At 34.4% G+C, this 24,204-nt stretch overlaps 5 protein-coding genes and 1 non-coding gene across 7 annotated transcripts; 1 reads left to right on the top strand and 5 right to left on the bottom strand.

Moving 5' to 3' along the window:
- The first annotated feature begins 449 nt into the window (after positions 1-449).
- LOC107797424 (B-box zinc finger protein 19) lies at positions 450-6,320 on the top strand. The gene is made up of 6 exons (XM_016620324.2): positions 450-954; positions 2,150-2,246; positions 2,350-2,465; positions 2,563-2,805; positions 2,886-2,980; positions 5,854-6,320. Exons 1-5 carry the CDS (start codon positions 862-864, stop codon positions 2,973-2,975), a joined length of 639 nt encoding a protein of 212 aa, XP_016475810.1. The 5' UTR covers positions 450-861; the 3' UTR covers positions 2,976-2,980; positions 5,854-6,320.
- A 48-nt stretch (positions 6,321-6,368) lies between these two features.
- Positions 6,369-9,102, bottom strand: LOC107797421 (NAC domain-containing protein 78). The gene is made up of 3 exons (XM_075238918.1): positions 8,583-9,102; positions 8,365-8,433; positions 6,369-7,431 (listed from the first exon to the last, which is right to left on the bottom strand). Exon 3 carries the CDS (start codon positions 7,415-7,417, stop codon positions 6,719-6,721), a length of 699 nt encoding a protein of 232 aa, XP_075095019.1. The 5' UTR covers positions 7,418-7,431; positions 8,365-8,433; positions 8,583-9,102; the 3' UTR covers positions 6,369-6,718.
- Positions 9,103-9,883: 781 nt separating this feature from the next.
- LOC107797422 (fructose-bisphosphate aldolase 1, chloroplastic-like) lies at positions 9,884-13,017 on the bottom strand. Its single transcript, NM_001325632.1, is given in 5 exon segments — positions 9,884-10,359; positions 10,733-11,093; positions 11,184-11,293; positions 11,720-11,989; positions 12,759-13,017. Coding segments are annotated over 5 exon segments (1,197 nt in total). The 5' UTR covers positions 12,936-13,017; the 3' UTR covers positions 9,884-10,080.
- Positions 13,018-13,880: 863 nt separating this feature from the next.
- On the bottom strand, positions 13,881-16,956 carry LOC107797423 (uncharacterized). 2 transcript variants are annotated; one of them, XM_075238917.1, is made up of 4 exons: positions 16,764-16,956; positions 15,379-15,645; positions 15,025-15,232; positions 13,881-14,942 (listed from the first exon to the last, which is right to left on the bottom strand). In XM_075238917.1, exon 4 carries the CDS (start codon positions 14,923-14,925, stop codon positions 14,200-14,202), a length of 726 nt encoding a protein of 241 aa, XP_075095018.1. In that variant the 5' UTR covers positions 14,926-14,942; positions 15,025-15,232; positions 15,379-15,645; positions 16,764-16,956; the 3' UTR covers positions 13,881-14,199. The 2 variants fall into 2 exon arrangements, with proteins under 2 accessions (XP_075095018.1, XP_016475808.1); XM_016620322.2 differs by lacking the exons at positions 15,025-15,232; positions 15,379-15,645 and having other exon boundaries at positions 16,764-16,955.
- A 38-nt stretch (positions 16,957-16,994) lies between these two features.
- TRNAE-CUC (transfer RNA glutamic acid (anticodon CUC)) lies at positions 16,995-17,067 on the bottom strand. Its single transcript has one exon. It is a non-coding gene; the product is annotated as a tRNA-Glu (tRNA).
- A 1,868-nt stretch (positions 17,068-18,935) lies between these two features.
- LOC107797425 (endoglucanase 24) lies at positions 18,936-23,894 on the bottom strand. Its single transcript, XM_016620325.2, has 4 exons — positions 23,408-23,894; positions 20,569-20,868; positions 19,813-19,974; positions 18,936-19,686 (listed from the first exon to the last, which is right to left on the bottom strand). The coding sequence occupies exons 1-4, from the start codon at positions 23,819-23,821 to the stop codon at positions 19,078-19,080; spliced, it is 1,485 nt and encodes a 494-aa protein (XP_016475811.1). The 5' UTR covers positions 23,822-23,894; the 3' UTR covers positions 18,936-19,077.
- Positions 23,895-24,204: the final 310 nt, after the last annotated feature.

The following is a 24,204-nucleotide window of genomic DNA, read 5'->3' as shown; positions in this document are numbered from 1 at the left end:
AAACTTGTTTTAGGCTTCATATCCCATAGGGCATGACAAAAGGAAATAGATGGCAGTGGCAATTAGGCATAGTGGCAACTATCTTCAATATATACACACACATATGCTGCTACATTTTCTGAAAAAGTATACTTATACAAAGGTTCCTCAACATAGAAATAGCACACTTGCTTACAATCATAATCCCACGTAATGAGCAACAAAATGAATATTTTTTTAATAGTGATGTTCGGATCATTTTGTGTGCGCCTCAACCAAAAAAATGAGCTATTTTATCTTTACGACAAAACTATGTAACATACTAAAAATGAATGCAGTTCAACCAACAACATATGGATGAAATGACCATCTGCCTGCAAAAGCAACAGCAACCACACCAAACCATGTAACATTGCCGACTATTTAAGTATTATATTTTTGCAAAGGGCTATTTGGACAAGAAAATGACCAATATCGTAACTGATAGAAAGGGCTATTAAGAAAAGAAAATGACCAACCTTAGAAGTTGGAAGGCTAAAAAAAAAAATAGCCACCTTTTGGTTGTGTGTTGTCTCTCCACGCTTTATTTTTTCTCATTTCCTTTTTTGGTTTCTTCATTTCTTCTCTCTTTCCTCCTTCCCTTTAGCACTCTTCCTCTTTTCCTAACACTACTCAACCACCAGTTCCTTTCCCCCTCTTCTTTCTCTTTTTGTCTCCTTCATCTTCTCAAGAGAAAACTTTAACTTTGTGTGGTACACTACAGGCACAGTTAGATTTTGACTTTGTTTCATACATCTTTCTGTTTGATTAATTCTATGGTTTTCTGGGTCAGTGGATATTGGAAAATGACTTGAAGAGTGAAAAAAATAGATATAAACAAATATGAGAACCCTTTGTGATGTTTGTGAAAGTGCTGCTGCTATACTATTTTGTGCTGCTGATGAGGCTGCTCTTTGTCGTGCTTGTGACGAAAAGGTATTTATCGAATTCCATTTTCAGTATTTATCAGTTTATCTGCCATTTGTAACCCTTATATATGTCGATTTCTTTTTCTAGTTGATGCTTAGACATGGCCTTTTTTTAATAATCCTGAATTGGTTGATTCATTATTGATCCATATTGTAACTCAAGGTTTCTACTTTATGAAATAATATACACTATCTAACTTACATAGATGAAGTTATATACTTTGAGCCTCCTATTCTGTTAGTTTTCAGCAGAGATGGATCTAGGATTGTTTACATATTCCACTGGGTTAATATGCCTGCTCTTCTGGAGTATACAATTCAATGCAATCCCTTTATTCGTAACTGCATCTTTTGGAATTCAACATCCACCCCTTGATCAACCTGAATAGACTAGATGCCTTTTTTTTTTCTTCGTTTGATAACAGATTAACAGTGGTGTCTGCATCTTGGGTGCACCTTGACTGTTCCAACAAGTACCTACTATTTACCACCAGCATAAGTACCAGATACTCTCCCTCCCAAGGCTTAGGCAGTTAGGGAAGAAATTACCCAAGTTTCTTTTTGTTTCGGGTGCAGGCGCGGAGCTAGTAGCCCCGGCTACGAGTTCGGGCAAACCTAATAGCTTATGCTCAAACAATGTATTTGCGTCAAAAGATTCATTAAATACTTACAAATATTAAATTTATAACCCAGTTATTAACACTTGAAGTCGTCGTTCTAAAATCTAGATCTCATAAGGTTGAAATGCTGGCTCTTCCTCTGCTCTGGTGTGATTCGACGTAACTTCATTGACTGCTAGGCCATAACCTTGGGTGCTAATTGGCTATCAGTCTTTCTTTGGAATGATTCTCTTCATAACACTTTTCTGTAGTTAGAGGTGTATTTTCCAATGCGTGATTTGGAAACTTCTTCATATTTAGCACTCGCTTATTCACACCTCATCTCGCCTATATCTACATGCCCTTTTACTTATTCTTGGTTGCCAAGACGCTTCTAGTGTTTGGAAACACAAAAATAAAATACAAGTTGTAGGATGTTACATGACCTTAATAAGGTTAGAAGACCCTGGCGCATTTGGTAAATATCTGTTTGGTAAAATATAACTGGCACATCTAGTTAATATCTGTTTGTTTTCATTTTTTAACTCAAAAGTAGCAATCCATCTTTACTCTACTGAAAGAAATTTTCTTCTATCTGATAAGGTCCATATGTGCAACAAGCTTGCAAGTCGACATGTAAGAGTTGGGCTTGCTGACCCCAGTAAAATCCAACGTTGCGACATATGTGAAAATGCACCTGGTATGTAGACTCATTTCTTTCTCATTTCCTTTTCCTGTTTCTGCTGGTCAAGATGGCAAAATTATATGAAGTATGTGCTTCTTTGCTGGATACTTTTATGTAGCTTTCTTTTATTGTGAGATCGATGGAAGTTCCCTTTGTTTGCAATGTGATATGATTGTCCATGTTGGAGGTAAAAGAACCCATGGAAGATATCTCCTTATAAGGCAGAGAATTGAGGTTTGTAAATTCTTGCTAAGACAAACCCTGGTTCAGGTTCCTGTAGTTTTTAGGGAAAAAGTCTATACTCATTCCGTCTTTTTATGTCATTCTGTAGTTTCCAGGGGATAAATTGGGCCCTTCAAATGAACTAGGATTGCCATCTACTGAACAAGGTGATGTAAGGAGGGAGCCCGCACAGCCCTTTAAGCTCCCTATGATGGACAACCACCAACCAAATAGGGACACTGCTAAGGCAGCACTAGAAAATAATGTGAATAGTAGTGTGAAAATGGAGAATGAGTTGATTGACCTTAACTCCAGACCTCAAAGGATGCATGGTCAATCGTCAAATAATCAGGTAATCTACTCAAATTGAATGTACTATTTCACTCTCTTTGCTCAGCCGTCGGTACCAAGTAAGTATTAAATTAAATGCAGGAACAAGGAATGGACATGCTTAGTGGCAGCAATCATGAGTCAGTCGGCCTGGTTCCTGATGGACCCTTCAAACGAGAGCCAGAGAAGTGATCAAGGTATATAATCTACTTAATGGATTTGAGTTTGGAATGTCTTTCTTCTCTCAACTTTGTCAAAGTCTTGTAGTATTTTGAATTTTACCTTATGAATTACAATGTGCACATACATAAGCAATATGCCATACTTATTTAAAAATTCTGAAGAAGTGTTTAAAAACGTTAAGGTGCGCTTCAAGGTGGTCGGTTTAAGAAAGATACCGGAGAGCAATTGCACCTTTTAGTTGAGATGTATTTTCACTGCGATTTTCTTGAGTGCCTCACTGGTACTAGGAATTTACGAGATGAGGATAGCATTACAAGTTTAACAAAGAGAGCAGGGATGGAAGAGGGAGAATTGCCTTCCCAATCATTTCAGTTTTTGGTGGATTTCGTGGTAGTGAATTTACAGTACATACATAGAGTCATAAAGTGTATATGGGTAGTTTCAAATTAGATTGAAAACAACACTATTTTGGTTTTATCAACCAATAAAGGAACAGAACAAACATAAAAAAGTTGTCGTCCATGCACAAGGAACACATTTCTCGTTTTGTTTTTCGTAGGGGGCCTTATAAGAATTGAGTTATGCCTAAAGAAATCATTCTACTAAGCGCCTTACTGCATAACTCAATTCTTATAAGTTCATTCTGGATAACTCATTAAGAAATAGAAGTAATAACGTACAAAATCAGTTCCTTATTCAGTTCTTTCTTTGAAGATGGTGCACAACTGAAAACCTAAGCATTAAATAAGATATAGAAATTCTTTCCATGGTTGCATGAAAGTGCCCGGGCACCTGGAAACGCACGGTTCTCTCTTTCATTGACCCCATCTTCTGGTTCGGCTTCAAAATTGTTTCTTATTATTTAATATTGAAAACCAAACCATCCCAACAATTTTCCCAGAGAAAAAATTATCACGTATGAAATACTATGTATTTCTTTGACTTTTAATTTTCTGAAACTTCTAATATTAACTTTCTTAAAATTGTATTATTCCGTAAAATATTTAGATTGTCCTCTTCTGTCAGATTGTTATCTAAAAATAAAGGGTAATCTGCCTATAAATTTCTATTCACCTTAAGAATGTTAATATTTAACCATCAAAATAAAATAATTTCGTGCTTCTACTACTATCCATGCCCCGAGAATTGTATACACTATAACTCTACCAAATAGGATGTTTGATTTGCCTTTGGTTCCTAATATGAGTTGTTGAAAAAATAGTTGTACGATTCGATTGGCACCTTCCCTTGAAAATGATCACATAATGCCTTTGGTGTGGTTGGAGCTCCATTGTTCTTTCTTTTGCAATCTGTAGTATAGTAGAGGGCTTCATCTAGTTATGCTTCATTATCTCATGACTCTTATGGTTCTTTAGACTTGAATGAAGCACCTTTACCTATGGTGATTTCTTAGTGGGGAAATAAGGGGGTTTTTATTCTTGTTGATTAGATAACCTTTTACTTCGATTAAGTGTTCAACTAGCAGAGGATGTATTGGAAGACTTCAGATAAAACTAGCCAATTATTGGGAATGTTTGTCATTTATTATTAGTTTAACTTTTTAAAAAAAGAATCAGTTCTGACTCATCAAGGAAAAATGAAGATTGTTCAGTTCTGTGATATAGTTTCATTTACTCCTTTATAACTACTGCAGGTATGGCAATAAGTAGGGGTTGAAAAAGCATTACTCTGTCAGTCGGTGAAAATAGTTTGCCCTTAAACACACTCGCTACGGAGAGTACCAACATTTCAGCGTCACCCTCCATTATCCACTTATATCCCTCTCCCGCTGCTATTTTTTAATTGAAATACCCTCCCTTTGTTAATAGGATTGGGGCAAATATTTTCAAGTGTAGGATGCAAATTCCCATTTCTAAAACCTAGTATCATCTTATGCAAAATCTTCAACGTTTAGTATCCGTTAACAGACCCAAGAAACTACATGGGAACACCCTCTTCTCCTTCCTCCCCCCCTTCTTAGACACTAATTAATGCATTTTTGTTCCTTTTTTTCCCCCCCGAATCATGTAACTAAGACAATGCTTTAAATGCTATTCTGTACGTGGCCTTATGATCCTATGAGATTCTTGCATTTTCCAGCTCTTCTATTTGTGAAGCCTGGTTCATGAAAAATATTTGGCTAGTTAGCTACCCTGAATTTCTGCTGTTAAATTGTATAAGTTATTATGCTCTTCAAGGGGAATATTGGAATATGATTAGAAATTCGATGCCCTTGCCTTTCATGGATCTGACATTGCCGGTTCTATCAAAATGTCCTGCACGATCCCTCCATTGACCTGCTTGAGACATCTAAGCTTATTTCTTTTTTCCGTTTTGTACCCTTTATTTCTTTAATGATGCAAATAAATGTTTACTTTGCTACTGAACTCATTAGTGTAAACTGGGGCCGGAACTTGAATATAGACTTTTGCTTTCCCTCAGCTGGAGCTTTGAAGGACAGGGCCTTTGCTCAGACCACTCGCATTTACAGTCTGTTTGGTGGTTACCTTTATATCGTAATACTACTTATGCCGTTCTCCATTGAATTATCTCTTAACCCTTCTTTTGTTCTTCTCGTGGACCCTGGTCTTTCACCATGTAGCCTGTAATAGACCTAAAACCTAGAAACGCTGAAAAGCCCATAAAAAGTGAACTGGGTTGCACTCTACATTTTCAGCTGGATATTGAATATCTACTTCAAATTGTAACATTTCAGTAAGATATCTAGCTTTATAATAGAATTGCTAGATGTTCGTACCAAGTTTATGATCAATTTTGCCGCACTACTGTTGATGATCTGGAAGTGTTTTTTGCTTTGACTATATCTGTGAAATTATATCAAAGTGTAGCATAAACTTTCAATGTTTCTTATTTCTCTTAAGTGCAGATGTGAGATTGCTGCTGCCCTTCCAAAATTCAAACTTGAATTATGAATTGGAGTTGCCGGCCCTAGCTGAGTTCTGTATAATGTCAGAGCTTTAAGCAAGGCGAAGCGTTTGAACTAGTCATGACCAAGTTGAGTTTTCTCTTGGAGTGAAAGAGCACTCTGAAGTTCATTATTCAACCACTTCCATGCCTATATTTCAAGAAGAAGATCAGAAAGAAGTTCTGCCATCTTTCTTTGAGGAGAGGATAAGGCTGCAATCACCACATTTACCTCTGTATTTTCTTGTACTGAGTAATGGGAAAAACAATCTTTACAGATTCAAGATGAACTGGGACACTTATGTAGTGGTGTCATTCATTTTATTGCAGTTTGTAGTCATGAATGAACTTTTTAGTCTCATCTGGTTTGTATTTGTCTCTGTAGCAATTCTGTTATTAGACTTCATAATCATTCAAGGTTGACACAAACTATTGGGGAGTAATTGAACCACCCAAGAATCAATATGACTCACCAACTCAGAAAGGAAACAATCTTTCTTATTCTTCCTTAATATTTCTCTATATAAAAAGAATGACAATAATCAGGAAGGTTAAATGCCATTTGATTACAAAGATATAAAGATGTACTACTATCTTAAATTCCATTCTACAAAGTGGGACATATGCCATTGTTAATCAAATCTCTATCATCTACCAAGAATATGACTATACAGTTAATCAATAGAACTCAAAAGCTTCGTTTTGTGCCAACATCTGATAGAATTCATCACTCTTATTAATAACTGACCTCTGGTTCCTCTGCTGCTCGACAATATTCACCGTCTGATCGACCACAGGCATATCATATAACATCCAATTTAAATCAGCTAAGTCCTTTTCATCCCAAGAACTTCTAATTGATAATCAAGAACTTCTAATTCGGGCACCTCGTTCTGTGTCGTCATGTCCGTTTCAGATTCCACATAATGCCCTGAATTGCTCTGCATATAGTCCCCCAAATCATTCACTTGATACTGCACCCTTGCCAATGGCCGCTCAATATAATCAGTAGAACATGACTTCCTTTTGATGGCACAAAGAACATAATCTCTACAATCTTCGTCGAATTTCTGAAGAATAACATTAGAAAGCTCGTACTCCTTCATTAGCCAATGTCCATCGCTCTGATTATAGCACTGATCTTTATTCACGTAACACAAGCTCTTTTTGCATCCAATAACCACAGAAGATGAATTTCCCGTATTTTTGTAGTGAACTGATTTACCCTTATCTTGTTGTTTCCAACTCCCTTTATTTCCAACCTCTAGATTATGCCTCGCCTTGTTTTTCTTCTTCAGCTTTGTAATGAAATAGCGATAGTTACTGCTGTAGTCCGCATTATCTTCATTACCACAGGATACGCCGTGATTGTAAATTTCCCAGGGTTCTTCTCTGCCATAGACGTCGATGTTTGTTGTGATAAATCCAGAATCATTCATCTCTTGTTTAGCAATGAATCTCAACAAAAACATAAGTCGTTCTGAATCTGTAGGACGAAAACGAAAACCCTCTTGCAACTGCTCCATTCTTGGATTTTTTTCTATAAACAATAACAATGAAGCAGAAGAAGAAGAATATGAAAAGAACGTACGTAGTGTATGAGCGAGGGTTCTGAGTTACGGAGTATATTCCTATGAATTTATAGATATCTGCAGGTCTCCGTTTAGAAAAATATTAATTGGGGAACAAGTAAGGGTTTCATTGGTTGTCAAATTAATTTACTTCCACCCGAAGAAATAGCTATGGTAACTTCCTTTTTAACCAAAATATATGGAAACCTTTTTTTCCTTTTCCTAAACATATATGGAAACGCCTTTCTTTTCCCAAGCATATATATGTGAAACTTTTGAGTTCGACGAAAATTAAATATAAAAATATTGTACTCCTACTTTCTTGTGTGTTAATTCCAGAATCTTCATTATGAGTTTTTTTTTTTTCTTCCTTTTTTGACTCATTAGGAGTATTTTGAAGCACTAAAAAAATAGACCTACCGTTATAAAAGAACTATTGATTTTTTTATAAATGATGTTAGTAATTTATTTTAAATAAAATTGTATACTTTGTTGAGATTGAGAAGTTTTTTCTGTCACGTACATAGCATATACATACAAAAACTAATTTGATAAATTGATGAAATCACAAATATAAATATTTTTATTAGATTTTGATTTTCTTTCTTCCATTAAATAGTAAAACTTTTGTTTTTCTAAAATTTTCTCTCAAATATAATAAAACATGAAATGAAAAGTACATAAACCAAAATAGAAAGAGGAAAAAAGAAACAAATATCAATGCAAGTTACAATCTTCTTTTCATATTCTTTTTCATTTTTCCACTGTTTTATTTTTTTTCGTTTATATTCCTTAATCTTCTCTTCGATTCTGGAAGGCCAATAAAAATAAGGTGAAAATACTAAAATATATTAAAATCATAATCGAAAATAATGATAAATTTTCTGTAAGTAATTTTTTACCTTAATAATCTCTGAAACAATGGATCTCAGCATGTAAATGCCTTTATCGTTGAGCTTCTTCCTGCAACACTGTTATTTGTGGAATTAAGCATATTTTTTAATCAACCCAGTAGAACAATAAAACCAAGAAGTAAAAGACTGAAAAACATAAAAATAAATATTGGCCATGCATTAGGAAGAAGCATATGTTTACATATATAGGTAACACATCTTCTAACCTTAAGGCAGTAGAACAATGGTTTTGCTATACCATATTGACACTTATTATTATCTATACAAACAGGCACCTCCAGTTGTCCCTACAACCCATAGATTATGATCACTCAAACCAGCAATCTCATATACAAGAACAAAAATATATATCAGCAAATTAAATAAATAATTACAGGCGTCCACACAACTCTCTTAGACCGATAAAAATAAAGTATAAAAGGGGATCTCATCTCCAAGAATCAAAATATATATTTTCTTATAGGGATAAAAAAGATACAGATGCACCACATGCGATATTCAATTTGATAGAAGATTGAAAGAGAAACTCTGTACATAGCTTCTCCATTTGGAAAAGCTACAGAGAACCCAAGTTTCAGGTAATTATGAACCAGATGAAAATGGGTGAAAGATTAGTTTTAAGGAGGAAGAGAGGCATACTAATTGGCACCATTATATTCACTGTTGTAAACTTTTCTTTATCTAGGGAGGCATCCGTTCAAATTGCTACAGTTTCAATCTTTTTGGAAGAACATTAAGTTTTATTTACCTTATCACTGAACATAAATAAATAGAAAAAATTAGGGATAAAAGCAAAAATACAGGAAAAAAGATAAATAGCAATCCTCATTTCTGGAAGATGCCACATCAGATTTACTATGCCCATCTTTATTATATATATATATATATATATATATATATATATATATATATATATATATATATATATATATATATATATATATAAATAAGGCAAAGATAACTTTTATTGTATAGCCGTTATAAAAATAATAGTCGAAAAATATATAAAATTCATATATTTTTTGTATATATATATATATACATTTTGTATGTTATATATAAAAATTATACAAATTTTATACACTTTTTCGGCTACCAAATGTAAATAGTTTACTTTTTCTAGTTATATACATAGATTATATATTGATTATACACAATTATACACATATAATACATAAATTATGCATATATTATATCTCCACCAGCTATTTTTAGTTTAAGTAATTGGATGAACGGCTAGTTGGGTTAATTCTTTATTTTTATTTTAAGAGTATCATTTTCCCATAAAAATCTCCAAAAACCAAATAGCGACAAACTGTAATACTTCTCCACTTGGTTTAACATCTCATGTATTGGTTACTTACAATTTAATCTGTATAAACGTGCACGATGGCATCAAGTATTTTTACCACTTTAATAGTATCCACAATGAAGAAAGAAGCTATTTCAAGATAAAATATAGCACAAAACAATTCCAGGTTTATATTTCATTAAGCAACACTAAGTAGTCTCAATCAGCAATAAAGTTTATTAAAGTGGTTAATTAAAAAAGTACAGGTAATCAAAAACAAAAATACTCTTCTCTATGGCTTTACTATTAATTGCATAACTTATATGAGAGAATTCATAATTTCTCTGCTTCAATATAATCATTCAGCTCATCATCCTTTTTTCTTCTGTTCTTAAAAACTTCAGTGCAGTAACTTAGTAGACATAGCCTTTTACAAACATTCCTTGTTTAGCTTCATCTGATTCACCCTCGCCGGTGTATTTTCCGAGCTGAGCAAGAGAGTTGGCTTTGGCCCTGGTAAGTAAAGCATCCTGAGCAGCCTTAACGTTCTCGGGTTGTCCTCCCCATGTTTTCAAGCAAGTGTTCTGAAGAGCCCTCGCGTATGAGAACGATACGTGCCATGGGTTTGGAGCTTGGTTCATGGCATTCAAGTTCAATGTAGCCTCAACTTCTGATTGCCCACCAGACAAGAACTGCAACAATATCGAGTCAATTAGCACCAGTTAAATAGTAATTTCATACCTAGTGCCAATGTTTATGTTAGTCTCGTTGAGTGTTTATTCACTTATTCATCTATATATATCACGGGAAGTCAGATACTAATGATTCATATTCTATATGTTGACTCAGTTCCATCTTATACGGTACTTTCCTTTTTAATCTCTTTCGAAAATAATAAGTCTTTAATAACTTCTCAATGCTCATATAGTCATAGAAATGTCATAAAATGTTTAAGAGCACACGTTTTAAGGCTACTTGGGCAATGTACTGACAATCTCTCTTTGTTTGTTAAATTTCGTGCTCAGTCAAAAACTAGCTAAATTCATAGAAATAAAGGAGACTTACCATGATTCCAGGGACAGCTGGGGGAATCCTCCTTTGAAGGAGACTTAGAGTATAGTCCGCGACTTGCTGAGGAGTGGCCCTGTCTTTGCATTCAGCACCAGGAGTGACCATGCTCGGCTTTAAGAGGATACCCTCGAACATGACATTGTTCTCAGCCAAATAGAAGAAGACCTCAGCCCAAACCTTTTGGGCTACCTCAAAAGTCCTGTCGATTCCATGTTCACCGTCTAACAAAATCTCTGGCTCCACAATTGGGACCAAACCACTGTCCTGAGAAATTGCAGCGTAGCGAGCCAAACCCCATGCTGCTTCCTTCACAGCTAATGCAGATGGTCCGTTGGGAATGCTCACCACGGTACGCCTGCATAAGTTACCATAATTTTAGCAAATATCATCTTTAGACCTAACAAAGTCAATATTTTTGAAAATTATGAGGCATTCTTGAATATACCATTTGGCGAAACGTGCACCCTGTTGGTAGTATGCAGCAGTGCGGGAGGCAAGGCCATCAAGACCTTGACACCATGACTCATCATTTGAACCAGCAAGGGGAACCAAACCCTGTTAACAGACAAAATGATTAGGGGATTTTGATAGAAATCTCATTTCAGTCCAATTAATCATTAAACTTGAAATCCTCTCATTTAATACTCAGTCCATAGGCTGATTAACTCTTGTCTGAGCTAGTTTCGCCATATAAACAACTCTAAGTTGAACAAGTTAAAGTTTATTTAAGAGTCAAACTTAAAAGTTTGAACGCCCTATAATAAACTCTTGCTACCCATACATAACCCTGCCTTTCCTCTTTCTTGTTACTACAAGAATTTCAAGCAAGTTGGGGTCGGCTATATAGATCCTCACGTATAATGTCGTTCTGTTTAAGCTCATCTGAGACCAATATTTTACACATAAAATTAAAAATAGAAGTTACTAAAAGTTCACTATATATTTTATTGACGTTAAAGTTGAGGGTGTAGGTTAATATACCTTGTCAACTTTGATACCAGGAACAATGTTTTGTTCAACAAGAACATCAACTATTTTGCGGCCATCAACGGTTGACTGGTAGAGAGTCTCCTCGAAAAGAATAGCACCAGAGATGTACTGTCCGAGTCCTGGAGCTGTTACAAGCAGGGTACGGTAAGCTTGGCGGTTAGCCTCAGTGTTTTCCAAACCAATGGAAGCCAAACGCTTTCCGCAGGTGGCATTGGACTCATCCATAGCCAAAATTCCGCGTCCTGGTGATGCAACAGTTTTCTACAAGCAACAAACACTTCATTGTTAAAGCCCTTATTCCATTTATGATTTGCTAATTTAAATTCAAGCCGAATTAAACATGAAACTTAACGGATTCAAAATTCTGAATTCTTTGAAATAACTACATTTCAAGGTTATCACATACATATTGAAAAGGATTAGTTTAACTAAACCTAGTTATATTACTCTAGGTCAACTTAACTATCAGTAACAAGTTTTTACATTGTCGGTCCACAGAACACAAACTCAAACCTAAGAGTTCAAGTTTATAGAGTGAAAGTGTAAAGAATTTGTATACAATCAAAGGCGTACAATTATTTGGAAACTATTTCAAGCAAATGTGCATTCCCCCATTTTCTCCACGGAATAGCTAATTGAAGTACCTGAGACGCATTTCCTCTAGCTCCTCGGGAAGACATTATATTAGCTGGATTAGAGGGGCCAGTCATCCTAAAATTTAATTTAGCCTTTTCATGCTTTCTGTATCTAGTTATTTCGGTTTTCTATCAGCAACTTTAACTATAAGCTCAACTCTATTCATTGTTTGAGCAAGATACCACTAATTTAATATGAACATCTAAAATGAACAATTCAAAAGAAATCTTTCAATTTAATCGGTTATAACAAACTATTACTCTATTTTTCAGGGTAGCAAATCAGGCTAGATATATAGAAAATTACAAATATTTTAGGTCCATTTAAGCCAATAGCAAAAAAAATCTTTACACTGACATTGCATAGAACTTAAAATCGCTAAGCTAAAACTTACAGCGGTCTTAACAAGCTCATCAGCATATGGGGAAGCAGCGCGGACAGTGAGAGAAGAAGCATTTGTGGGGTGGCAGCGAACAACTGAGACAGAAGTTTGACGAAGGCTTTGCCCTTTTACAAACTCAGACTTGTCAATAACTGTTGGGGATGACTTTAGTAGAGATGCTGAGGCCATTTTTTCTAACCTTTTTTTCTTCTCTCTACTATAATCTCCTTATCTCAGCACACTCTCTTCTCACTCTTACTCTTTGCCACACAAATTTCTCAAACAGCGTGCCATAATTTATAACTGTGCTAATCTGATACTAAAGATGTCTCATTTGAGGTTGTTATGCTCCAACCAATGTCAGCTTGCCATGTAATATTGGTTAATTTGTCTACTTGGCACATAGTACAAGTGGTTGAAATAGAAGGAATGATTCCCACCTCGTAAAAACTATTCATAAAAAGTGAATTATGGTCTGTGGAGTTTAAAAACCTTGATTTTTTCTTACTTGGATTTTTGGAATTATTTGATGGTTGAAGCAGGCATCACAATCAAATTACACAATATTACAAATAAGTTGGTTTTTGCTCAAAGCAATGGAAGCCAAACGTGAGGCTCTGATTAGTAATCCTACCCTTGAGTAGTTGAGTGGCTTGGTAGCATTTCCCTGTTTTGCTTGCTGCTCCCGAGGTGATCAGTGGTCATGGTTCAGTTCTAGGATTGGGTTTGACAATGACTTTCAAATATTCAGAATTTTTTTTTCAATAACAGCACCTTAATTATTTCATGGTCAAATACCTACTATCTCAGTAGGTGTCGAATAACTTTAAATTCAACAATTTCCGGAGTAATTTGCGTGCACCACCTTAATTATTTCATACCTATTCGACCGGACACTTACTACCTCCCACCAGAGTAGATATCGAATAAATTTAAATTCAAAAATTTCAACATAAGCATCTGCGCAAATGAACTTTTCTAAGGCTACTGTTTAAAATCTGTCTCCGTCAATCCAGTGAGCTAAATTGGTAAATGAAAAAACTATCCATCTTTTAAAGACGAATTAACCCACTGAATTCGTCTAAAGAGACTGGATCATTAGGTCTCAGCAAATTTAGATCTGTGACTAGCAACTACTAAGAACTAATTCCCACTATTAATTGTTTGTCTCAAATTTTTGACGGCTGAAAGAAAAACTCAGAAAAATTTCACGCACCAAAGCTAAAACCCAATCTCTTGCATCACCTGATAGACTCCAGCCCAAAGGAAGGAAATTATCTATCTATACCTATATACAGGGAAACTTTAAGGACAAAGCCTGTTTTCTTACACTAGTTGCTACTTAATTATCAAGCTGAACAGGGGTAGTAACTAAAACACAGAACAGGGAAAAATCAGAAACAGTAAGCTGCAAACGGATGCTCTCAACCAGAATTTGGATTTGCAACATAACTTAGTCACTTATTGGACTCAACGACAGGTCATCGAGGCCAGAAATGAGATCATCAAGTAACTTATCGTCCAGCAGTACTCCAAGACTTTCGGCTTCTGAATGGGTGGAGTCTGAGGAGCTTCCTGCAAGCGCTTTGTTGAACTGTTTAACAAGTTCATCTTCCTCATCTGGAATGTCAAGTTCCCAGACCTTAAATATGTCAGCCAAATTTTCCTCAACAAATGTTGAAAACTCTGAATCTACTTCAGAATGGGAGTCTTCAACTAATCTCAGATCCTCATTATAGGTGGGAGGAAAATCATTTTCTGAGTTAATTCTGGACCAAGAACTATCTGTATCTTTGTTGTTAATCCGATGACGAGTTGTATTCCCTTCTTGTTCATTGGTTGGAGAAACATCATCAATGGTGTCATCTATCATCCCTGAAATTCCTGTCTCTTCGACGGTGGGGAAAATGCAAGATTCTTGAGGAGAGTCATCCCTCAAGACTGCAGAAAAGATTTTTTGGGAAGGAAAAGCGTCCGGTGACGCATGTTTCGAAGAATCCATGCCATGGTCTGATATAGCAAGATCTTTAATGAGGCATGAGTCAGCCCATGCTACATCCTCAGGTGAAAGCACATCTTCACTCTCGTTGCCACCTATGGAATTTAGATCAAGTGGAGAAACACTGACATCTTTCATGTCATCATCATCAGCCATGGCCATGGAGAGAAGTTCAGCCATATTCCTTAGCAACCGTCCTGCAACAGAAAGTACATAGGTAAAGCCTTCATGAACTATCAACGAACATTTTATAATACTAGGATCCAAGAAACCATCTACCTTCATCAAAAAAATACCAATCGACTCAGAACATTTCCAAATTAACTCACTTTTTCTGACAGAATACAGTATGTCTGACTGAATTAAGTAAGCAAATATAGAGTAGACTAGCTTTTAAGAAGTCCCTTTCTTTGTGGCGGTAATTGGGGTTCTATCTCAGGACCTCTATACACTTGCGGTTTATGACTCCAAGTCCAAGCACTAGCAACTAAAAGAAAACCACAAAGAAACGATCTCAAATGTCTTGAAACTGAGGTATCAATAACAAGATGACGACAAAAAAAGTGGGTTACTTGCATCAACAATTCACAACAAGGGAAATTCTTCAGGATAAAACCTAAAAAGTTATAATACCAGCCAGATAGAGACAGATGAATATCTTCAGTTGTTGTAGCAGTACTTATTGCTTAACTAAACGACGGATTCAGTTTAAAGGCTAAGTGTCACTACGAAGAGCCATGTAAGGATTAAAGATACAGAAGCATAGAGGGATGGAGGAATTGGATTTAATGATTTAATCCCTACTCAACCAGAAGGGAAAAGAAGATTTCACTCGAATAAAAGAGTCACTCATCATGTAAAGTCTCAGCGTAGTTGACAGAATCCCAAGGCAGAACCACACTGCAGGTACAGCAGACAGAACCAACATAACATCGTCAGTAAATGATAGAAAGCAACCATTGAATTTGCATATACTAGAACATCAGTAGTAAAACACCTTATACGCCAAAACCTAAGTTTTGACTATGATATATCTTTGGAAATTCAGAGATAATAAGCAGAATAACCAAAGGGTCCCTTCACATATAGAAACTAATGATATGCGATTATTCCTCAAGGATGCAATTCTATGATGAGTAATACCCAAAGGTATAACCTTTTCTCCATTCAGTTTCCACATCGACGAGAATTCAGTACTAGCTCATTCCTAAAGCTCCTAACTTGAATCCTTACCTGGCCTTCCTTTCCACTTCTACCTACCCCAAGCCTCTCCCACACAGCAAAAAGGTGAAAATAATTGACTTTAAGTCCAAACTTTACAATTTTCTTTCATCTTAATTCTGGAATGAACAAGTAGAGAAGGAAATACGAAGTACCAGCAAAATGCTAAAGAACCCAAATTAAATCCATATTCCTCTTTGTCAAAGTCATCAATTGTCATGTACCCACGAGACATTCAGTAGTTTACAATCACATTTTGCCAAGTCAAAGACATTCAGCAATACTTAAGTTTTGTCACTTCAATCATGTATTACTCTTCTAACAAAATTTAAGAATCTCAGTGATTGAGTTCAACAGTTCCTCATAAATCATTGGTTATAATACTATTAGATAATTAAATCAAGTTTCACGCCACCACATCAATGTTTTCAAAGGAAGAAAATATAGACCAAAATCAAGATGAATTATATCTAGTAAATCACCTAACTTTATATAGCCGCAGCCCGCAATTTGCGAAATGGGTTGAAAGAAATTTGAAACAATATCTGGAAAATGCGACTTCAAAACTTGAACTTTACTATCTCCCCCCAATGAAAAGAATAAGAAAATAAATGAATTATCGAAATAGTAAGCTACCCATACGAAGCCAGATATGTTAATTTATCACTTCAAGAAATCACGAGGAGCACACTTAAAAAACCCTAAATCCACAACGTCTACTTATGTGCCAGATTTCTCTAAAATAACCAGCGAGCTTAAAGAAAAAAGAAGTAACAAAAGAAATTCAAAAAGAATACCTATACGTCTGCTTATTTGCCTCTTCTGTTATAGAATCTATGGTTTCACCGGAATACGAAATAGGCAGGAGATTCTGAGAAGAATGAAGCTTCACCCTCGGCTACTTCTCGGGGAAAAGACGCAAAGAACAAAGAATTTTGGGCTTTCTGAAGTTTCGAATTAAGGGATTGAGCGTATTCTGGTGTGACAATCAAAATTAAAAATAAATGGAAAGTTTAAAACAAGTTAAATTCCGTTGCCGGGACTTGAACCCGGGTCTCTCGGGTGAGAGCCGAGTATCCTAACCACCTAGACTACAACGGATCTGTTATTGGAATGGCAATCATATTTCTTACGTAGTCTTGTACCCTTTAAATACGATCTATATATTTTATATCCTTGTGTAACTAAACATAGAATTTAAGAAATAAAAATAATATTATTGCTACTTATCAAAAGTAACTTACAACTTGTGATCTTCATTAATGGTAAGTTAAAAAGTTCAAAGTAAAAGAATTTCCAAATATATCATTCTTTTTTTAATTGACTAAAACGATAAGAATTTCATATAGAATAAAATGAATGAGGTATATATATTACCTCAATTTGTCACTTCTAAAGATTAGTAGTTAATTTGATTTATAAAGACAAAATGTGGATAAATTTTCGATACCAAAGATATAAGGGATCTTTACACAAATAGCCGGTCATTATTGTTACTTTTTCTAGCCATACATATAGATTATACATTAATTATATATAATTATACACATATAATACATAAATTCTGCAAAAATTATACATCCACCAACAATTTTTAGTTTAATGGTTGGATGAGCGGCTATTTGGGTTAATTCTTCAAGATAATAAATGGATGCACACCTGCTTCTCGTCTCTGGGCCAGGCTCCCTTGTAAGGTAGTAAGATCAAGGAAATTTTACCTCCTGTACCAAAGGTATACACCCTATTTATTATAAATCAAAATTATTTTAAAATATTATTTTTTATAGCTACCTTTTATATTTTATAGCAAAATAAGTATTTATGGTATATACTACCATTGAGGCATGAAATAAGGCATGAAATACACTATTTATGTTTTTCCTCTCTCTTAGACAACCGAATTACCTATTTTAAAGGTGATTGTCGTTACTGTATTCATGAATACATGGCGCGAATACATGCGCGTACAACTGAACTGCCTTTATTTTAGGCGCTTTTTACTATTGTATTCATGAATACAGCAGCCCAAATACATGTGAATACATGCACGTACAGCTGGACTGCCCTGATTTATAGGCGCTTTTTGCTGTTATATTCATGAATACAACAATGCGAATATAACGAATACACTACTGTAACAACTGAATAATAGTTATATGAAGTGATTATGTATATGATAGATATAGGAAGTTAATAAACAAGAGTGGTTTCTGAAAATTACTCTTTAATATAGTATGTGATTCCTCTGCCTTGTTTCTTTTATCTCTTCAATTTCCTTTTACCAAATTCAAAACGAAATTACAAATTGACACAAAATAGTTGTGTTTCTTATTCTTCTTTCGAAGTGAATTTGGATGTACCAGTTTAAAAGATTTCAATGGTGTATGGACTAGAAAACAATTTTTTTTACGAGTGTTGCAATGGAACTTCAGGAGAATTGTTTTCAAAAAATGCTGTTTTTTGAGTTTTCGGTTTTTATAATTCTATTAATGCGACAAAAAATATATCATCAAGTGGCACAAAAACCATTAAAAACAAGAATGGTTAAGCGGTTAACTAAACTTTTACATATGGAAAAATAGAAAGAAAATTTCATGTTGAGAGGATCCAACTACTTCATTTGCAAAAGCCTTAAATTTTAAAAAAGAAAATGATATTCTATAATCGCTCTCAAGATAATAGTCGAAAAATATATATTTTTGTATATATATATATATATATATATATATATATTATACACAAAAAATATATATATTTTATATATTTTTACGGTTATCGAATATAAATAGTTTTGACCACAGTGATCTATGTCCAATTTAAAATAACAACAAAAATCACGAGTTACGAATGGTCCTTCATCCAAGGAGAGGCACAATCATTTTTAAGATTTAGTACTTCATTCTTTTCTAAAATTTTAAAGCAACATGTAACATCTTTATATTAAATTTGAACCACTTAATAATGCTCACTCACTATAAATGCCACAATAAGCTATTGTGACTATATATATTCTCATATGAATTGAAACCAAAGAGCCTCTTCCTTCTTAGCATATGCAAGACGAGAGACTATATATACAAATCATCAGCAGAAGCATTTGCTCTGGGACTCTTAACTAATGTTAGGATTAGCAGCAAAATAAGCAAGTGCACCTACAAATGGTGCATTAATATAAGTAGTTGGCTCGGACTTGCGAAAATCAACCCTACTATCATCATAAACATCATCTTCTCCAGGTCCACCAACAATTGCACCAACTAAAACATTAGGATTTGGCTGCGATGAGTTAAAATAAATCGAACCCTCTCTGCACGCGATGAACTGAGGATGATCTTTAATCGATGGAAGGGACGAGCCACGGTGATGAATTTTTGAAGGATAGTAATTACTATAACCAACCATGTAAGACATTCCTTTAGGATTATCTCCCAAAATGTAATCAACTTGTCTCTTACCAATTTTTCGAAGCATCGATGGATTGACACTAATAGTGCCACAATTCAAGACTTGTGATGATTTTTCTAAGTAATTTGCGTAGATGAGGAGTAAAAATGTGATGGTTGTAGCATGTTGTAAATTGCTTCCTCCTGGTTTGTAAATTAGGCCACCGGGAGAGTATTCTATATGTGAAGATGATGATTCTGGGATCAATGTGCACATGAAACTATCTGCTGATGCTTTGTAAGATTGAAGCGAATACACGCTCCCTTCTAAGACTTCCTGCATTATTAATCTCTGCGGCTTATCTTTATTCTCAAAGTAATAGTACTAGACAATGTTACTCCGCTCCAAAACTTTACCAAATAATTACCAAAAGTAGGTAGAAGAATGAATAATGAAACTGACCTTAGAAACAAGAACATTAAGACCAGCGTGCTTATTGTCCCATCCAAATTCATTGATGTTGTCATCGGCCCCAAGTGTTTGGCGATTCTCTTGTATGTAATTCATGTAAGTGTCACTCTGTGTAGCCCTCCTAAGCCACGCTGCTCCCCACAACAACTCATCCTATTACACAAAGGCTCATAATTACCGACAATATAAATAAATTTATATATATTCAATGTTATTTGACATGTTTAATATGTTATTTACCTTATTTTTCACTTTCAACGATCAATGCAGTTTAACATGTTATAATAGGTACTTATTCGAAAACTTTCAATAGTGTTAAAAGTGCCCGTACTAGATCACAGATTACTATACTGCCTTGTGCGACATCATTACTATTTTGAGAATATAACAACAACAATCTAGTGAATTCTCACAAATAGGAGTCTAGGGACTATTTTGAGAATAACAATTTATTTTTATTAAATATACATTGTAAAAATATTTTTAACTATGAAAAGATTGTGATTGTATCATTTATACTCTCTAAGTTAAAAGATGTTTAATCATGATATAAGGTTTGATAGCATTTTATTAAGTTACCAATTATGGTTATCATAAATATTTACCTATAATTATATTAATAAATGATATGATTGTATAATTATTTTCACATACCCATAGGCCATATCTTAATTATGCCTGGATTAGTTGTTTGTCAAATGATCTACAATAAATGAGTTAATTAGTTAGCAACAGAAGAATGCTTGCCTGATATCCATCAAAATCACAATAATACGGACAAACTCCATCTCTAATATTGACATTGTCACTGTAAGCTCCACGGTTCCTATCTGCAAAATCAAACACCCTAGTGGATGTTCTCAAAAGTGTGTCGGAATATCCGGGATCCGATGACCGGAAAGCAATGGATGCAGCTGCGAACGCAGCTGCAGTCTCTCCGGCCACGTCGGATGCCGGATTCGGAGCATCCACTGTATATACTGTCCTAGCAGTATCCATATCTTCTGGCCTTTCCCAGCAGTTATGGTCTAGGACTGGATCTCCCACCTATAGCATCAAAATACCAAAAGAAGTAAATAAGTCAGCTACCAAAAGTTATTGCTAGTAATGTCCCATTTAATTCTCTTACCTTTTCTATCCAAAGGAAATAAATTGTCACATGAGGCACTAGCTGTTCGAGATACACTAATAGTATAGAAAATATTACATTATATCAAACTACTTTTAAAAACTATTAATAATCTTTTATAAATAGTGGGAATCACAATCTGATACTTGCTATAACGTTAATTTTTTATATTGAAATTTATATAAGTTAAATTCTTTAAAGAATGATATTCTATCCGTTTTAAGTTACACTATGTGAACTTATTTGACTGTGTATGAAAAAAGAGAAGATTTTTAAATTTGTGGTGTAAAAAATAAGACCCATATATTTTATATGGCTATAAATTATTGCATAAAAGTAAATTGTTTCCAAATATGAAAAAAGATTATTATTTTTGGTATGCACTAAAAAGGAAATAGATTCACATATATTGAAACGGACGAGGGAGCAATCACACGAGTACTTAGCGGACACAATAAAGGACAAAAAAACTTAGCACAAAAGCGCGCGATATGCAACGTGACCTACTCTATAGCCTATAGGTAACAATTGTTTTTAGTTGGGCGGTAATACTTAAAACAAACAAACGTATGAAATTCACGTGATTGTCGAAATAGAATTTACCTTTACAAAATACTACTAACACATAAGGTAAATTTGAGTTACTATTGTAATTTTAATCTCTGACGGTAAAAAGAAAAAATTGACATAACCATGTTAGTTAAAAGCGACTACTGCAGTAGCGGAGTCACATGCATTCCTTGATTTTTTGGTGAGTTTATTTTTTTATATTTTGACTCCACTTAATAAAAATTCTGGCTCCGCCACTGACTACTTGAAGAATAACCCGCAAAAAGATAGGTAATTTGTATAATTAAATTCGTTTGAGACAAGAAACAACGACATAAATTCGTTTATGACAAGAAATAAAGACATATTTAGAACCTACTAATTCTTTTTAGTGGGAACTAACATGGGGTAATAAATCTAATCAAGATCCCACCAACCATGCCCGTGCACCAATCTTTTCTGAATTTTGGAGAAAATTAGGTTTTCTTGCCTATGCAAATCTCAAAAGGACAAAAGTTCGATTATTTAATACTCTATCCGGTCCACAATAAGTAATTTTTTGAATGTTTTTACACAGATTAAGAAATTCATATTTTAACATTAATTAATAATAAAATTGATCATATTAACTTTTACTATCTCTTCACATAAACACTCCTAACACATATTCCAACATTATTTACTCCAAGGGCAATATAGGAAAAAAAATAATTAATTCATTCTTAAAATCTAAAAAACCACAAAAAAAAACTAATTTTTATTTTATTGTGGACCGGAGAGTGTAGATGATCACTTAATTTTTATTTTATTATACCTAAAACAAGGAGTATTTATTTAACTCCATTTTGATGAATCAAGAAAAAGCAAAGATGGTATAGGAAGTTGAGCTGCACTGGTACTAAAATTTTGGTGAAACCAAAAGATAGCGCCGTATGCCCCAAAAGAAAAGAGTTGAGAAAAAAGAGACAAAACATATCCACTCTAAGAATCAATTTCAACCAACCCCATCATCTATCCCACAGTACTACTACTGCTATTATTAACTCATAGGTTCACATGTCTCATATCAGAAGAACCATAAAACCTGCCACTGAAGAATCCTTTATTTATTCAACTGATTCTTTAAGTAAACCAAGTTTTTCCTACCTAATCATTGAAATTAAAATACTAATAAAATGAGTGAAAATCAAAGTTCTAAGAGTGTGATTTAGCGGTTAATTAAATAAGTAAAATCCCAACAAAAAGGTATCTGCCTAAGTCTTTGACTGATGGGTAGATATCCTATCTTTGTGCCCCGATGAAAGATAGCTACCACTTATAGAATTAATAGAGATAAAGCGAGTTGGCACATACACCATTGATAGTAAAAGAGAAAATAAAAGCTTTCCAACTCAATATCACTTTCAAACTGATTCAATTTACGTGGATTTTTTTTGTCTGTTTTAAAAATAATAAAAGAGGCATTAAGCTCCTGTTATGCGTGAGGTTCGGAAAAAGATCGTACCACAAGGGTTTATTGTACGCAATCTTACCTTGCATTTCTGAAAGAGTTTATTTTCATGGCTCGAACCATAACTTTTTGGTCACCTGACAACAATTTTATTAGTTACGCCAAGGTTCGCCTTCTGTTCTAAAATAATCATAGCTTTATATATCTAAAAATAATTTAACTTTAAATATCTTATTTTGCTCTTAATTTCAAATTTTAAAGATCTTTTTTACTTTTTCCGTGTTCATTAATCAAGTACCGTCGTATAAAATGAAATGAGTGGATTAATATTTTTACATGCACGACATACAAGTCCAGTACAAATTGAGAACAAAAAAAAGGTCCGAATTCTGATAAAATGAATGGTGTTCGTTTCGTTTAGTCCCATCAAAAGGCAAAAAAGGTTATAATTAGCAAACCTGGACAAAAATGCGATTGGGTTGAGAGACTGTCTTGAGAAGATAATCAGTGGACCAACGGATAGCGACTAATGCATTCCTTAACTCAGAGGGTTGCATATACTCCCCAAACTCAATCACACTCCAAGCCAACAATGTAGTGGTAAATGCCATCGGAAAATTAAACTTCACATTATCGCCGGCGTCGTAGTAACCGCCGGTCAAATCTGTATTCACTGTCCACCCGTCGCCTAAACCGGAATGTCCTCGCCAGTTCATTCTCTGGTCTTGTGGTAAATAACCAGAACGTTGGCCTTCGAAAAAGAGAATGGATTTTGTTAATGCGTCTGTGTAGTCGTGGTAGCTTCCATGGATTTTTTCAACTGCAAGTAAAAGGAGAAGAAACATGAATTTTGAAGAAATGTTGTTCTTCATATTTTCTTATCTTCTTCTCTTCTTACTGGTTGTGTGAAAAAAATTGGTTGAGTTCGTGCATTTATAGTAGTACAAGTAGAATGTAGTGCAATATTTAACTTATATTGTGTATGTAAGTTAAATATTAAATTTTAATAGTATATAAAATATATTTAATTTTTTTTCATTTTTTTCAAATTCGAACGCCCTAGAAAAATATTTTGACTTCGCCACTCATGAGTATATTCCTTATTAATTAGAATTAATTTTCTAGAAATAAGATAAATTATATCTAAAAGATTCATTCGTGTTATAAAATAAAATTAGTAAATAATTTTAAGTTCCAAAATAATACTAATGTTAATTATGTTTAAGGATTATTTAGATCTGCTTTAATGGTTCTT

This window comes from Nicotiana tabacum, chromosome 19, assembly GCF_000715075.1.
Source record: "Nicotiana tabacum cultivar K326 chromosome 19, ASM71507v2, whole genome shotgun sequence".
In the NCBI taxonomy this organism is placed as follows: Eukaryota; Viridiplantae; Streptophyta; class Magnoliopsida; order Solanales; family Solanaceae; genus Nicotiana; species Nicotiana tabacum.
Note: the sequence above shows the minus strand (reverse complement) of the source record. Positions and strands in the feature narration are given on the sequence as shown.